The following is a 14,057-nucleotide window of genomic DNA, read 5'->3' as shown; positions in this document are numbered from 1 at the left end:
TGGGGGGGGGGGTCCTCCTGCTCCTGCGCCCAGCTCATCCTGCACCAACTCCAGTGCATGCCCAAAGTGCGCCTCTGCCCAGTGGTTTCGCTAGCCGATGGCTGTCAGTTCCTCCCTCTGGTGCCCCAGTGCCTTCCTGCTTTTCAGGAAGGGGCCAGTATGATGAGGGACTCCGGAGGGAGGTCTCCTCTGCTCAGAAGTCATGCCGGGGCCCGGCTGGGCTGCCCTCCCATCGCCCCACTTCCTGCAGGCTCAGGTGAAAAGTAAACACAGTCGGCATTTTCCCTGCAGACCGCAGCGTCCCGCTGCACACAGGCAGTGTGCACGCTGAGAGCCCTGCCACCACGGAGAAACTCCCTCGCCTCTGACAGTTGACTCTGAAAAGCCCCGCAGGTCTGAGCCCTACATTTTCCCAGTGAAGAAAGTTGCCGTTGCCTCTGGGCTTTGGCCTGAGGCCGGGAAGAAGCATTTGAGGCCCAGCTTGGCCTCCCACTGGCTGGACAGGGACGGTGCCAGAAGCACCACGCACACCAGGACCCTTGGCACACTTGGGTACACTGAGCGCCTACCGAGTGCTGGGCAAATGGTCTGAGGCTGAGAACAGCATCTGCAAACAGTAGCTGAGGGTTTATGACATAAACATGGTACCATTTAACCCAGACTCCTGCAAAACCTCTGAGGTACAAGGCAGTTACTGTCCCTGTCGGACAGATGAGAAAACCGAAGCACAAGGTCACACAGCGAGGAAGGGGCAGAGCTGGGATGCCACCGGTCCACTGAAAAGGCCCCACGGCTATTGTAGAAGAACGTCCAGTCTCCTCTTCTGCAGCCCGGCCAGTCGGCTTCTGTAAGGCTCTGGCCATACCTGGGTGACAGCTTAACATGGTCCCCGAGGGCCCAGCCAGTCCCCTGCCTGCCACTGCACCCGGCTCACTCCTTCTTTGCCTTTACCCATCTTTTCCCCTGCACACCTTCCCAACTTCCTGCATTTCCTCCTGCCCTTTGCTGGGCAGGCTCCTTATCCCGATCAGGGTCACCTCCCTGCAGAGGTCTGTGCCCAGGTGCGGGTGCCCCCAGCCTAGCAGGCAGAGGTCTACCTGGGCACAGCAGCCTGGAGGGCAGCGGGCTTGTCAGTAGCTCCAGCCCAGCAGATGTGCACTACTGACTCTTGCAGGGCAGGCCGCTGGAATCTCCTGCCTGCCCCTACCCACTCAGCTGCCACCCGGCTGACTTTGGGGCCCCTGGGGACAAGCCCCACACCTCGGGCCTCCTGCTCCTTCCGGGGAAGACACTGACAGGACAGGCGGGCCATCACCATCGTTACTGTGCTGTTTGCCAGGGGCCCAGTGGCAAAGCTGAGATATAAATGCCACCTGTGACAAACCATTGGAGGAAGGCACTGTCCTTCCCATCTCCCACGTGCGAGAGGAGGCCTGGGAGGTGAGAAAGTCACCTGTGCCACACGGCCCTCCCCCGCCCACGCTGGCCCCTTTGGGCCCTCAGCTCTGGCCCCCTGCTCTGTGCTGCAGCCAGGGAGGGTCATGGCTCCCAGGGCAAAGCTGTGCCCTCAGCCTGGAACGGTCTTGCCCGTCTGGCTTGGCCACTTCCCATGTTCCCACCCGTCATCCGGGCCCCACATACACGGAGCTCCTCCTGGCCGGGGTCTTTCCTGCCCTCACGTCCCGGGAGCGTCCCCCGCTATGGCTGCCCTCCCTGCTGCAGCGCAGACTCTACCGCCCTGTCACTGGCAGCATCCCTGTCTCCTCTCGCCCTCCCTGTGTCTGACTGTGCCCTGAACTGAGGCAATGAAGGGACTGAGGCGGGGCTCCCAAGGTTCGCTCTCCACAGGGTGTGGCACGGCCTCAGGCGGGCGGTGTTCAGGGAGGACCTGGCGGCCCTAGGTGAAGAGCTCTGGCTGGGGCTGGCACAAGGTCGCAGCAGCACACGTGCGGGGGCTGGGAGAGGCTGGGACCACTTTGGTAGGGATGTCCTCTGACACTGGAGACCCGTGGCGTCTCCTGTGCCCCCACCCAGGCACAACCGGCTGGTGCTCGTGTGTGGTTCCTGTGCGATGCCTGTGTTGGGGCGTCTCGCCCATTTGCCTGAGCACCCAGGGGTGGCCCCTCAGAGGACCCTTTCAGACTTCACTTCCCTTTTCCGGGCCCTAGGCCTCCTAGCCCAGCAGGCAGCACAGGGCCACAGTGCTTCTGAGCCCAGGAGTGGCTTCGTGGGCTGCTCCCTGGGCCTGGAACTGAAGGGCGAACTTCCCAGGAGGCGGCCTCAGAACCTGAAGGGATGATCCGGACAAGCCGGGTCTGCGACGACCCCGCTCTGCAGAACCAGGCGGGAGAGCCTGTGTGCTTTCACCCCCTCTCATGACACGGTGCTCTCCAAGGACAGCCTGCAAGCCTCTCACCCACATGCCCACCACAGAGCACAGAGTGCGGCCAAGTAGCCTGCTGAGCTGGAAGGGTAAGGGCACAGCTGGGCCACTCTCCTGGACCAGGGGGCTCCAGTCCACCTGCTGGCAACAGAGCCACTGCCATGGCTGCAGAGCTGCCAGGTCCTACATGCGGCCTGAACTTGACGTGAGATGGTGAGGCTGCCACCTCAGAGGTGAGGACGAGCGTCCCTGCACGCAGCCTTGGCAAACCACAGGGCTGCTGCAGGCCAGCCCAGCCCTGCGGCACCCCCAGAGCTAGCTGAGCCCTGAGCTTGGTGGCCCGGCCCACGGCCTGGTGGTTTCTGTGCATTCGTCTAATTGCATTTTTCTTCCTCCTCTCTGAGGTGAACGCCCCTCAGGACAGGATGTTTTCAGAGGAAAATACAAGCTTCCGGGAGCTGCTGCAGCCGAGCTGTGCTGGGGACTCTGCAGCAGCCTGGGCTAGGCAATCCCCACAGCTCCTCCTCAGCATCCATGGACCAAGGCGGCCCACTTGGCCTCACAGAGGGAGAGGCTCCGACGCAGAATGCAGGTGTGTAACCCTGTGCTTGGCAGAAAACGCAGGAAGAGAACAGCAGAGGTGTAGAGACAGCTCCAGATGCCTGTCAGTGCCACTGGCCCACCATGTTCCAGGGGCACCAGCACCCGCTCTGTGTGCACACAGGTGAAACTCAGGAACGCAAACGACCCACCCAAGATCCCAGGGACACATCTGGACTGAAGGGATCCTGGTGGGGCAGCTTCCGTTCGGCCAGGCCTCACGGCACACCTGTGCTGAACCACCCTGCCAAGCACTTCCAAGAAGCAAGCTGGCCAGCGACTGGGCTCGAACCACAGGGCCCCACCTGCCACGTCCTCACAGGTGGCGACGTTCATTCTGGTCGCACCGACTAACAGGAGTGTGACAGGTCATGTCTCCTGTGGGGCCTGGCACTGCCATCCATGTGCAGATGGCAAGATGGGGCAGGGCTGGAAGCCCAGAAGGCAGGGGCTGAGGAGGATGCTGGTCAGCAAGGGCTTGGCGTGGGAGGGCAGGAGGGCGGGGAGGAAGAGGAGGCCAGGGCTCAGCCTCAGACCTGCGTTCTCACCCAGCTCCCTCCAGTCAGCCTGAGAGGAGGGCACCCGGAGGCCTGGCTGCCTTACACAGCACCGCCCTGAGTCCATATCAGGGAACTCGCTCAGGTGACCAAAGCCCCCAGGGACTCGGCCTAGCATGTGGTCCTCAAGAAAACAAGCTCAACTGCAGAGAAGGTGACCCTCGAGGCTCTGACCCCAGACTGCTCCCACCACGGCGCCTCAGCCCGGTGTAGAGGGACAGGACAGGGCTGGCGTGTGACAAGGACCCTCTGAGACTGAGTTCACAGAAACCCTGCCAGACACTTGGGGCCACAGTGAGCAGACGTGGGGGAAAACGAATCCCAAACTCGACACTGAGTGGGGAGCCGCTTCTGTGGGCCAGCTGCGTGTTAAGAGGGACTCGTGCCACCCTTGTGGTGCGGCAGTGAGAGCTGCCGGGCACACATGAGACGCCTCGCCAGCACTTGGAAGAGCGGTGTCGCCAGCTTGGGGGTCCCCATCTGTACAGTGCACACTATCACATGGGACCGTGGTGAGCACTAAATGGGTTAAGGCTTGTGTTGGCTAATACTGTGTTTGCACTTAATTAGAGCACAAACTGAACAAAACAGAGCAAAATAGAACAAAAGCAGAAAAAAGACAAAAGCAAGCATGTCCCTAGACCAAGACTTTTCAGGAAAGCCAGCTCTGTGCCAGGTCAGGGCCGCCGGTCCTCAGCTTCCTGCAGAGGACTGACTGCCTGGTCACCATCAGGCTGGACCACTGACCAGAGTGAGAGGTGGGGCTGAAGGGAGCAGCCTTGGAGGAAACCACGCTCGGAGCGCCTATGAGGCCCGCAGGAAGCTCTGGCTCCCAAGCAGCCTCTCCATGATGTCACCCCAGCTCCCTCACTTCAGCCATTCCCAGTGGCTCAGGGCTAGGAAACCCTATAGCCCAACTGCAGACCACACAGACAGAGGCATCCGGCCCGAGAATCCAACATGGAGCTGTGCTGAGTCAGGAAAAACACGGAGTAAGGGAGGCTCCACAGTACAGTCCCTAACCATCCCATCGGGCCTCGAAGCGGAGTCCACCTTACATTTACGAGTGCACGGCACGTGGTATTTCGTCTGCAAGTCCCGGGCTCCCAACCAAGAAACATGGCCCTCCTGGCCCTGGCAGCCCTACTCGCCGGGTATCCAAAAAGGAGAGGGGCCAGAGCTAGGAGGAAGTCACCCTAGGAGAAACCACAAGGCCGAGTCTGTCTTTCCATGGGGCCAGAGGGATCAGGGGTGAGGGCGCCCACCCTGCAGCACTTCCATCCCACAGCAGAGGGCACAGCCAGGAGCATGGGACGTGGGCCGAGAGACCCAAGACCGCGTCCTGTGTGCCAGGGAATCTCTCTGATGCCCCACCAGCAGAATGGCCCCGGGAGCCTGTGGACCAGAGCTACGCTGTTCTTTCAACAGTAGTTTACTGAGCACTTACTGTGTGGGCACCAGGAATTTAGGGGTGAAAGAACCGACGTGGCCTGGGCCCTGTAGATGCTGTTCAGCCTGTTGTGCTCGTCTTCCGTCCCTGAGAGCCCCCCCCAACGCGGTCACCAACGTCTGCGGCCTCGGCTCTCCTTGGCCCGTCCTCGCCCACACGCCCGCCCGCCCTAGGGCTGCCTACCACAGCTGGATGGCTCCCAGGGCCGCACACTGCTTCAAAGCCTGCCAGCAAGCTCTGGGTGGCTGCCACAGCCAGGCACACACCGAGTGGCCAGCCCCACGGTACCCGGCAGAGACCGCACTGCTGTGGCCGCTGTGGAGCTCTCTGCTGGCTGCCAGGCCCACCCACCACCCACCCTCCGCCTGCAGGGCCACCAGGCCAGCCACAGAGCCATCTGATTTGAATGAAACTTCAAACTTAATGACTTTCATGCTGGTTATTTAAAACGCAATGTAATTTTCTTAAACACCCTATTATTTCCTTTGATAGCTACAAAGCTTCCCCCAATCCCATAAGCATGTTTATTTTTAGGGAAAAGAGCGGTTTGCAGTTGGTCACAGAGACCATAGGGAGAGGGAAGCCACAGAAGGCAGGGCGAAGAGTCAGCTGGCAGTTCAGAGGGCTTCCTGCGCCAGGGCTCTCCCTGTCCCCGACCTGACAGAGCCTCACAGAGGCCAGACTGCTCTGGTCCTCCTTCCCAGGCTAGCCTGTGTCCACTGCTGGAAAGGTCCTAACTACTGCCACACCCTCCGGGGCCTCCTCCTGGCTCCTCCAGACACTGTCCCTGGTCAGGCCTCTGGGCCTGAAGCTCTAACCAGCTGGGTGAGATCTGTGCCCAGATAGAGCAGCCTCGGGCGGTGGCTGCCCACACTGGGTGGGTGTGGCCCTGCCAGTCGGGGCTCCCTGGTGAGAGGTGGCATGGTGGTGGGTGTGCGTGCCGAGGTCAGCTGAGCCCCACCAGTGCGGGGCGTCCTCTGGGACAGGCTATTTTTAGGACCCAGGCTTTCATGTGGCCGAATGATGTGGAGTTTACAAAGCATCAGTAATGCGTTTCAGATGGCAGGAGACCCGGCCCACTGCCACCAGAGCCAGGTCAGAGTTACTCAGCCTGGGCCCCTCACCTGTGCCTGGGCCCCAGGACTCCTGGCCTGATGGGGGCCCTGGCCGTAGGACAGAGCTTGCAGTGTCCAGCAAAGCCCATCTGAGGTCCACCCTCCCCAAGACCAGGGATGCTGTCCTGCCAGCTGTTTCCTGGACCTCAGGGTCCTGCTTGGCCAGGGAGACCATCCGCCGTTGGGCCGGGGGGCAACCTGAGCCCCATACAGGCTACAGACTGAGAGAAAGGTCACGGAGCGGGAGGATATATCTTCCCAGGCCCGTGGAGTGATCTGATCCCCCAGTACCCAGGCCTGCTCAGACTGGGGGTGGGGAGCCCCAACCAGGTTAATCCGCAAGGCCGCACCCCCTGCTCCCTGGAGCCTCTGCTGTACACACAGACAGTGTGGGGCCCAGGCTGCTGCCCTGGAGGGGAGCTGCTTGCCTGAATGGGAGGTGAGGGGTGAGGAGGCAGCTCTTCATCAGATCCCCAGCGAGTTTGGGCCCCGGAGTCAGGCTGCAGAGTGAAGGCTGTGTCACCAGACTGGCGCGGAGTCTGTGGGTGCACCCCAGGCAGGCAGTCTCCATGGGTGGGAGAGGTGGCCGCCCAGCCCTACTAGCTCTATCCGAGGCCAAGGCCCCTATCCAGCAAGACAAGCACCCTCTACACACAGGGCCTAGCCAAGAGAGGCCTGGGCTCCAGCTTTCTGGTGCCAAGCCCACCCGGGCTGCACACCGCTGGCCAGAAGACACTGAGGTGGGCTGTGCCTTCGAAGGGGGCAGCTCCCGGGTCCAAGCCCTAACCCATCTCCTGAGGAGGCGCTACAAACGTCCTGCATTCACAGATTCCGGCCAGAGAAACGCTACCCACAGGTGCTATCCATACCCGAGCTCCTGGGACGACGCAAGCCACCACCGAGCCCTGGGGTGAGCTCTCTTCAGTAAGCAGAGGCCCAAGCCCCTGACTCAAATAAAACCAGGAAGCTGCACCTGCTGCCTTACAGGAGGGCTCATCTTGCACTGCCCAGCATCCTTGGGCCTCTTCCGCCCCTCCCAGCGCCCACCCTGCTCCAGATACCGGCTCTCCCTGCCTCGGTCCTCCATGTCCAACTGAAACCATCTGCAGTGGACACTGGCGTGCCCTTCCTTGAGGCCAGCACGCCGCATGCACCAACAAGCTGCTCCCAGTCCTGGAAAGCGGCAGGGCCGCATGGTGGGCACTTGGTGCTGGCCCTTCCCTGGCCTCCCCCCCACTCCAGGGCATACTCATCTCTACCCGTCTCCTTGCTCACTCGGTTGTGCCCATCGGGGGTGACAGCTCATCCCCGGGAACCCCCTGGCTGTACCCGGGCCTCTCTTGGTCCCCGAGGCCCTTAACTCAAGTGGTCTTGAAGCCCCCGTGAGCACGCAGAGCAGCCAGCCATCTGTGCAGAACAGGCAACCCACGGGGCTTGGGCCATGCACTGTGTCGTGGCCCAGCCAAGGGGTCGGAGGCTGCAGGGCCCAGAGGCACTGCCCCAGGGGAGCTGGCTGCTGGCGGGGGTGGCAGCCAGGGCTCCAGTCTGGCCTGAGCTCTGGAAGCACGCAAGCTCCTCGCAGGCCTCCAGCAAAAGCGGCTACTCTGCAGCACCAGCGACTTCGCATGTGTTATCTCAGAGGAAACTGAGATCCAGGGGGTGAGCTGACCTTCGCAGGACTACCCAGCCCAGGAGGCAGCTACAGTAGCAGAGGGAGGATCTCCTTCCCTCCTTGCCCTCCCCTGGTGGGGCCTCACTGCCCCTCACACAAAGGGGCTGCCCCTGGGCTCCCTGTGTTGTTCGGTTGGGGGTGGGGTGCTCCTGTGACCTGATAAAACACCTGCTTCCTCCAACCGAGCCTTGTTTGTACACAGAGGCAGGAAGCACCAGTCACAAGGTGTGAGGGGTGTGACTATGGCTCTGGGACCGCAGCAGCCCTCGGAGGCTGAGGGGCCATGCTCACCCTGCCCCACGGGAGGCTCCCAACAGACCCGAGTGGGGAGGGGACCTGAAGCAGGCACCCTGGAGACCCAGGCTCAGCTCAGCTCCCTTCCTAGCGGCCAGGGGCGAGCTGCGGACTAGGAGCCCTAGAAGGGCACCCTCGTCCCCATCTGGAGAGGCCGGCAGGGCTGGGAGGCAGGGCCTCATTTGCTGCTGGAACCCCAGGAGAGCCAGGGATGCACTCCGGTTCTCGGGACAGGGATGCCCCGCCCTGCTGAGTCAGCTGCCCAGCTCTTCCGGGACTGCAGGCCGCCCTCAGACTGCAACTGTTCCTTGGGGCCAGCTCCCCTGTGCTCCTCCCAGCAGGGAAGCTGCAGACCACACCAAGCCCAGCAGCTCTGAGCCTGGAAGACGCAAGTCCAAAAGACCCGGAGCCTCCTGCCCACCACACTCCTCAGCATAGAACAGCAGAGGTGAACTCCGCTTCCAGGGTGGGGACCACTAGGAGGATCCAAACCTACTCAGAACTGGGGCACAGGGCAGAGTATACCCAGCCTCTTCTTACTTTTCCTTTTTTCTGGGCACTGCTGGTGATCGAATCCAGCATGTTTGCACCGAGCTACATCCCCAGCGCTCTTGGTTAATGTCTCGAGACACAGCTTCCCTAAGCTGTTACCCAGGCTGGGCTCCAACTTGGAATCCTGCCTCAGTGTCCCGGAGTGCTGGGATCACAGGTGTGGTCACCTCCTACCTCCTGAGCCCCTAGTTCCCTTTGGATGTTATGTGTCAGGAAAATAATCCAAATGGGAGCTACGGAGGGGAAGGTTCTTCCCAGAGCATCCACAAATCATGAGCATGCAGGGGGCCTGCAGAGGCAGGGGCTGTGCCTGGCAGTAAGGCGAGGGAAGAAAGGACTGATACCTGTCGGGCGCTAATGCCCACTGGGCTCCTCCCCCTCCTTTTCCTTTTTTCAAAGCAGCTTTAAATTCTTCACATCTTGTTTAAAAGGCTTTACGTGGCAGAGGAAGAGAAGCCTTTCAGATAAATCTTGGGGTGTTGTGAAGGGGTTTTTAGGATGGAGTGAGCGGTGTGGTTCCCAACCTGGCCTTAGGGATGATGTCACCCCCCCACCAGGTCCTGGCTGAGGCTGGGCAGCAAGTAGGGGACCTCTACACCTGGGTCACCAGAGCCCTCCAGCCCACAACAGGGACACTGTCCAGATGGGACCTGAGTCGGAAGCCCACCACTGGCCCCAGCACAGCCCAGATGACAAGAAGAGATCACATGCAAAGGTCCTGAGGCAGGAAGATTTGCGAGGCACAGAGCCACAAAGACACAGAGGTGGCTGCTGGAGGGATGGGAAGGAATGGGGCAGGTGACAAGGGTGCAGTGCAGCTGGAACACTGGCCCATCGGGCACTCCGGCAGTGAGTGAGTGGTTTGGACTTTTCTCCCAGAGCAGCGGGATCTGGAGGGATTAATCAGGTGAGAGATGTAACCTGCTTTATTTATGTTGCCGAAGGATCCCTTGGGAGCTCTGTGTCGCCTGGATCGTGGCGCGATGGCCACTGCTGCCATGTGGGTGAGTCACAGAGAGGGCTTGGGCCTGGGGCTGCTGACAGAAGGGGACAGAGGAGGGGCAGACCTGGGACGCCTGTGGAGGGAAGCCAGGCACACACTTGCCCCCCTCTCGCTCTGGCTCTGTCAGACCAGAGTGTCTGCAGCCTTCAGGGTGCTGCGCAGCGGTTCCACCCCACTCCAGCCGGGAAGCCCCAGAGGACCTTCTGTGGTGCACGCTCCGGGACTGGGCGCAGGTCTACATCTGTCTCCCAGAGGCAGAGCCTGGTTCCGCTCCTCCGGGGCCCACGGCCGAGCAGCAGCCTGGCGCCAGATTCCATCCTAACTGGCTTCCCTCCAACCTGGGTTGGCGCAGCTACCCCACCCCACCCTCACACCCACCATGCTCATCTCCTCGCTGCACAGCTCCCTGCAGGGGCCACGTGTCCGTGGCACTTCCTTCCGCAGCCACTTGAGTCTTGCTTATACCCGTGCCTCCGGCACCTCACAGCCCTTACCTGGAAGTAACCTGAGGACTGAGGTGAGCCCGACGGCCAGGGACCCACGAGGGAATCTACTGCCTCCTGCAGCCTTCTCACTGGACCTGCCACTTAACCCCAGGGGGGCCTGCCCAGGTACCAGGAAGCCGTAGGGCTCAGGGACAGAGAGATATGGCCCCAACCCGCTGCAATGGCCAAAAACCTCAGCAATTCCCATACCACTAAACACAGCATTTTACAGTGTACTACTCAGTGGCTTCCAGTGTATTCGTAAGATTGTGCAACCATCACCACTACCTGATTCCAGAGTGTATTCGTCACCCTGAAAAGAAACCCCATAGCCACTCACAGTCGCTTCCTGCTCTCCTCTTCCCTCAACCGGACGCCACCACCAACCTACTTCCTGTCTCCACGGAACTGTCTTTTCTGGATGTTGCGTCTAAACGGCGAAAGGCTCAGCATCCTTCCAGGTGAGACTCTAAGTGGAGCCCCTGGAAGAGGCTACCAAGCAACGCTGCTTCTTAACCTTTTTGGCTATAACCAGACTGACACTCTTACACATCCAATAGTCCGTATTTCTGGAAGCAATGATACCTTACCCCAGAATCCCCCAAGTCTAGCCTAGGGCTAGCTCTCTACCCTCTCGCTCTACCCTTACCCAGTCCCAGGTCTCAGAGCAGAGAAAACGAAGCACAACAGGCAATGGTTACTGCTACACGCCCGGAACGTCTTACAAGCCTACTGTTAGATGCCTGAAAAATACCAGTTATAGGATAAACTTTGACCTAATCTCCCCTCCTCCAAACAAAGCTTAAAAGAAGTCCAATACCACAAAAGCAACCTTTTGGGAACAAAATCTCTCTGCCCACGGCAGCTAGCTGAGAGTTAAGCATTTAGGTTGTTCTGAGCTGAGTCAGGCTAGTGTGAGCTGGCCTGTTTGGGCTTCTCCACTACGGTCTCCACTGTGTGGCAAGTGACCCACACAGGAGCAGAGAAGGTCCCTGGCGTGGGCTCCCTGCCATCCAGGGAGACCTAAGGATTGGTCCTGAGCATCTTGGCGCAAGAGATGACCTCTGATGCCTTGGGAAAGGGCAAGGGTGAGGGGACCTAGGATGAGCTCGAGAAAGGACTAGCTCTAAAAAATACTTCCCAAGGCAATTTTTCCTAGGGATCTTGCAAGGGGGTCCCAGCTGGCTTGCTGGAAGAGGATCTTCCCTGGATTCAGAATATAAGCCTGGCATCGGACAATAAATGTGTTTCTAAAACACAGGTCAACCCACTTTGATTTTTAAAACCCACCCACACGGCAGTGCAAGGAGGCGCACGCCTGTAACCCCAGCGCTCTGGGAGACTCAGGCACAAGGGCCATAGGTTTGAGCCCAACAAGGGCAACTTAATGACTGTCCCAAAAATTTCTAAAAAATCAGAAGAAAAGGACTGAGGATGTCACTCATTGTGAGGGCCCTGGGTTCAATCCCCAGAACTGCAAAACAACAGCAAAAAAACCCAACCACTATTTGAACGTCCACACAGCTCTCTGAGTCGTGCAAGAAATGACTTTCACTTGCTGTGTTTTTGAACTGTCGGGCTGACACCACTGGGCTCCCTTCCCTCGCCCTTACCCAGTGTCACTGCGACACTGGCCCTGCCTCCACCCTCGTCCCCGGCCCGCAGGAAGTCAGTGCCAGAGCACCCTTCCCGTGTCCCCACAGCTGGCGTAAGAGCAGGAGCTGGGTGGTGAGGGCAGGAGAATGGCGACACAGACATGAGTCTGCTGCAGCTTGAGTGAGACCCCAAAGCCGACAAATACAAGACCCGGGCCCACAGCGTCCGTCATCTGCCCGCTCTTTGACCAGTGAGATCAAAGGACACCGAGTGGCCCTGTCATCCACACCCTCAGGGCAGCAGGAGGGCTTCCCTGGCTGGGCACTGTCCTGCCACCTGCCTGAGCTGGGAGGCACTTGGCGTCACTGCTCCTCCCGAACTGCTGTGTGCCTACGGGTGCCAGCCCACCGGGAGGCCCTCAGGTCTTGGCCCTCGGTCTAGTCAGCTACCACAGTGACCCTGGTCCACACCAAGCAGTGCCTGCCCCATCCGAGGTTTAAAAGTGTAGGGTTAAGTCAGATGGCCCCAACTCCAAGGTCTACACCTCCCAAATCCCTCTGAGTAAGCACCAGCTGGCGTGGGGTGCGGGCCTCTGGAGAGTGGCTGCTTTCGGGTCAGATCAAACCCGGTCCCACAGACCTGGCCAGAAAGGAAGCACCTCAGGTAGCAAGCCACTCGGAGCAGTCGGCAGGCTGAGCTCACGCAGTCCGAGAGGCACGGCGCTGCTTCCTGCAGTTGGCCAGCCACCAGCTTCTCCAGTGGGCACCGAAGAGCCAACAGCTGTCTTCTCACCTCTGAATGGCTTCAGCAGAAAAGAGCCTCAGAAACACACTCCTCACTCTTGACCTGAAACAGCCTGCAGGCACACCCTGGCCCTCTGGGTGCACCCTACGTGCACAAGCCTGCAGCCCACCTGTGCCTGGCTGCAGCTGCTTTGAAACCCACCCCGAGACCTCTACCTTCCATGCACCCAACACCAACGACAGCCTGAACCACTAATATGAATTGTCTTTTGAAAAAAGAAGCACAGCTAGACTACTTCAAAGTGCTCAGAATAAGCTCTTCATATGTTTTGGGGTTTTTTGCCGTTGTTTATTTGAGATAGATCTTGCTATATCGTTCAGGCTGGCCATAAACTAACTCACTATGTATTTCAGGTTGGCCTCAATCTCACTGTGATCCTCCTGCCTCAGCCTCTCCCGGTGCTGGGATTACAGGTGTGCGCCACCATACTGGACTCACTCTTCGTACTTTATTTGTACCAGTGAGCAATACCCATACTTTGCAGGGATCATGAACTCTTTCAAAACTCTGGCCGCTTAAAAAGATTGAACTCACAACATCATTAAGTTGGTCCCTCACTGACCCCACTGATCTGGATGGAGCACATCTCTGAAACCCTTATGATGCGCGGGAGACCAAGCCAGCTTTCTCGGAACCTACGCAGTATGCAGGACCCTTCCTGGGGAGGTCACACTTATGCCAACAAGGGCACTGTGCAGTGGGCAATGTTTGTCCTGCACAGCCACGTTCAGCCTGTCCATCCTGCCAACGCTGCAACAGGGGCTTGCCGGGACAAAGCTAGCTGTAGCACTCAAACTCAGGGCACACTGGGCCTATCACCCTCGGGAGGGAGGAGATCTTAGCTCAGAAGTGTCTGCAGAAAATCCCAGGGCAGAGCCTGCACCGGGCAGAGACTGACCCAAGGCAGCCTCTTACTCCTTCAGAAAAGTTCTTCTTTTCCCTCAGAATCACTGGGAGGGGAGTGCAGCACAGAATTCTCCTGTTTCCTAGCAAAAATCACTTCCTGCCCATGAGTCACCTACCTGGTTCGCGAGACACCAGGCACCCATGGGCGCTGGCTGCCGAGGCCACTTACCAGCGGGGGCTGCGGCTGGGGGTGCTGCCCTGCCCCCGAGGGGGCCGGGTAGTGCATGAGCAGATTGAAGGCGGAGTAGACGGTCTCTTTGTACATGCCGCTGGCGCACTCCGGGGCCTTCAGGCCTGGAAAAACCACAGCTGGGTCAGACACCAGCCCAGGCAGCTGCTGGGGCTGAAGGCTGTCCGCTCTTGAGAGAAAAGTAAAAATCGCCAGAGGGTCCCCTGCAAGTTGGAGACTTGATAGTGACCGGGTGGCCCCAGGGCCAAGTTCTGGGGGGGACCCTGCGTCCCTTAGGCAGCTCCGACTCGCTCCTACCCTGCCTTCCAGCCAAGGGACCAGGGCCACCGCTTTCTCCTCAAAGCAGGGGGTTCTGCAGTCAGTCACCTGGGCGGGAGGGAGGCGGAGGCGGCGGGGGTCTGTTTACTCCTATAAAGGTCAGGGCACCGGAAGTGACTCGAGCCGGCGGCG

At 59.7% G+C, this 14,057-nt stretch overlaps 1 protein-coding gene across 9 annotated transcripts in view; it reads right to left on the bottom strand.

Moving 5' to 3' along the window:
- Nucleotides 1–13,980, bottom strand: part of Tcf7 (transcription factor 7) — a 25,958-nt gene extending 11,978 nt beyond the window's left edge. For all 9 annotated transcript variants that reach the window (XM_033761566.1, XM_019209889.2, XM_033761567.1 and 6 more), the window contains exons 1-2: nucleotides 13,905–13,980; nucleotides 13,587–13,711 (exon numbers count right to left, since the gene is read on the bottom strand). In XM_033761566.1, the coding sequence (XP_033617457.1) occupies nucleotides 13,587–13,682 (96 nt within the window). In that variant the 5' untranslated portion in view covers nucleotides 13,683–13,711; nucleotides 13,905–13,980. The remainder of the gene's footprint in view (nucleotides 1–13,586; nucleotides 13,712–13,904) is intronic.
- Nucleotides 13,981–14,057: the final 77 nt, after the last annotated feature.

Source organism: Fukomys damarensis, unplaced genomic scaffold (assembly GCF_012274545.1).
Source record: "Fukomys damarensis isolate Sample0158 unplaced genomic scaffold, DMR_v1.0_HiC HiC_scaffold_9, whole genome shotgun sequence".
NCBI lineage: Eukaryota > Metazoa > Chordata > Mammalia > Rodentia > Bathyergidae > Fukomys > Fukomys damarensis.
This window is presented reverse-complemented; position numbering and strand designations above follow the sequence as displayed.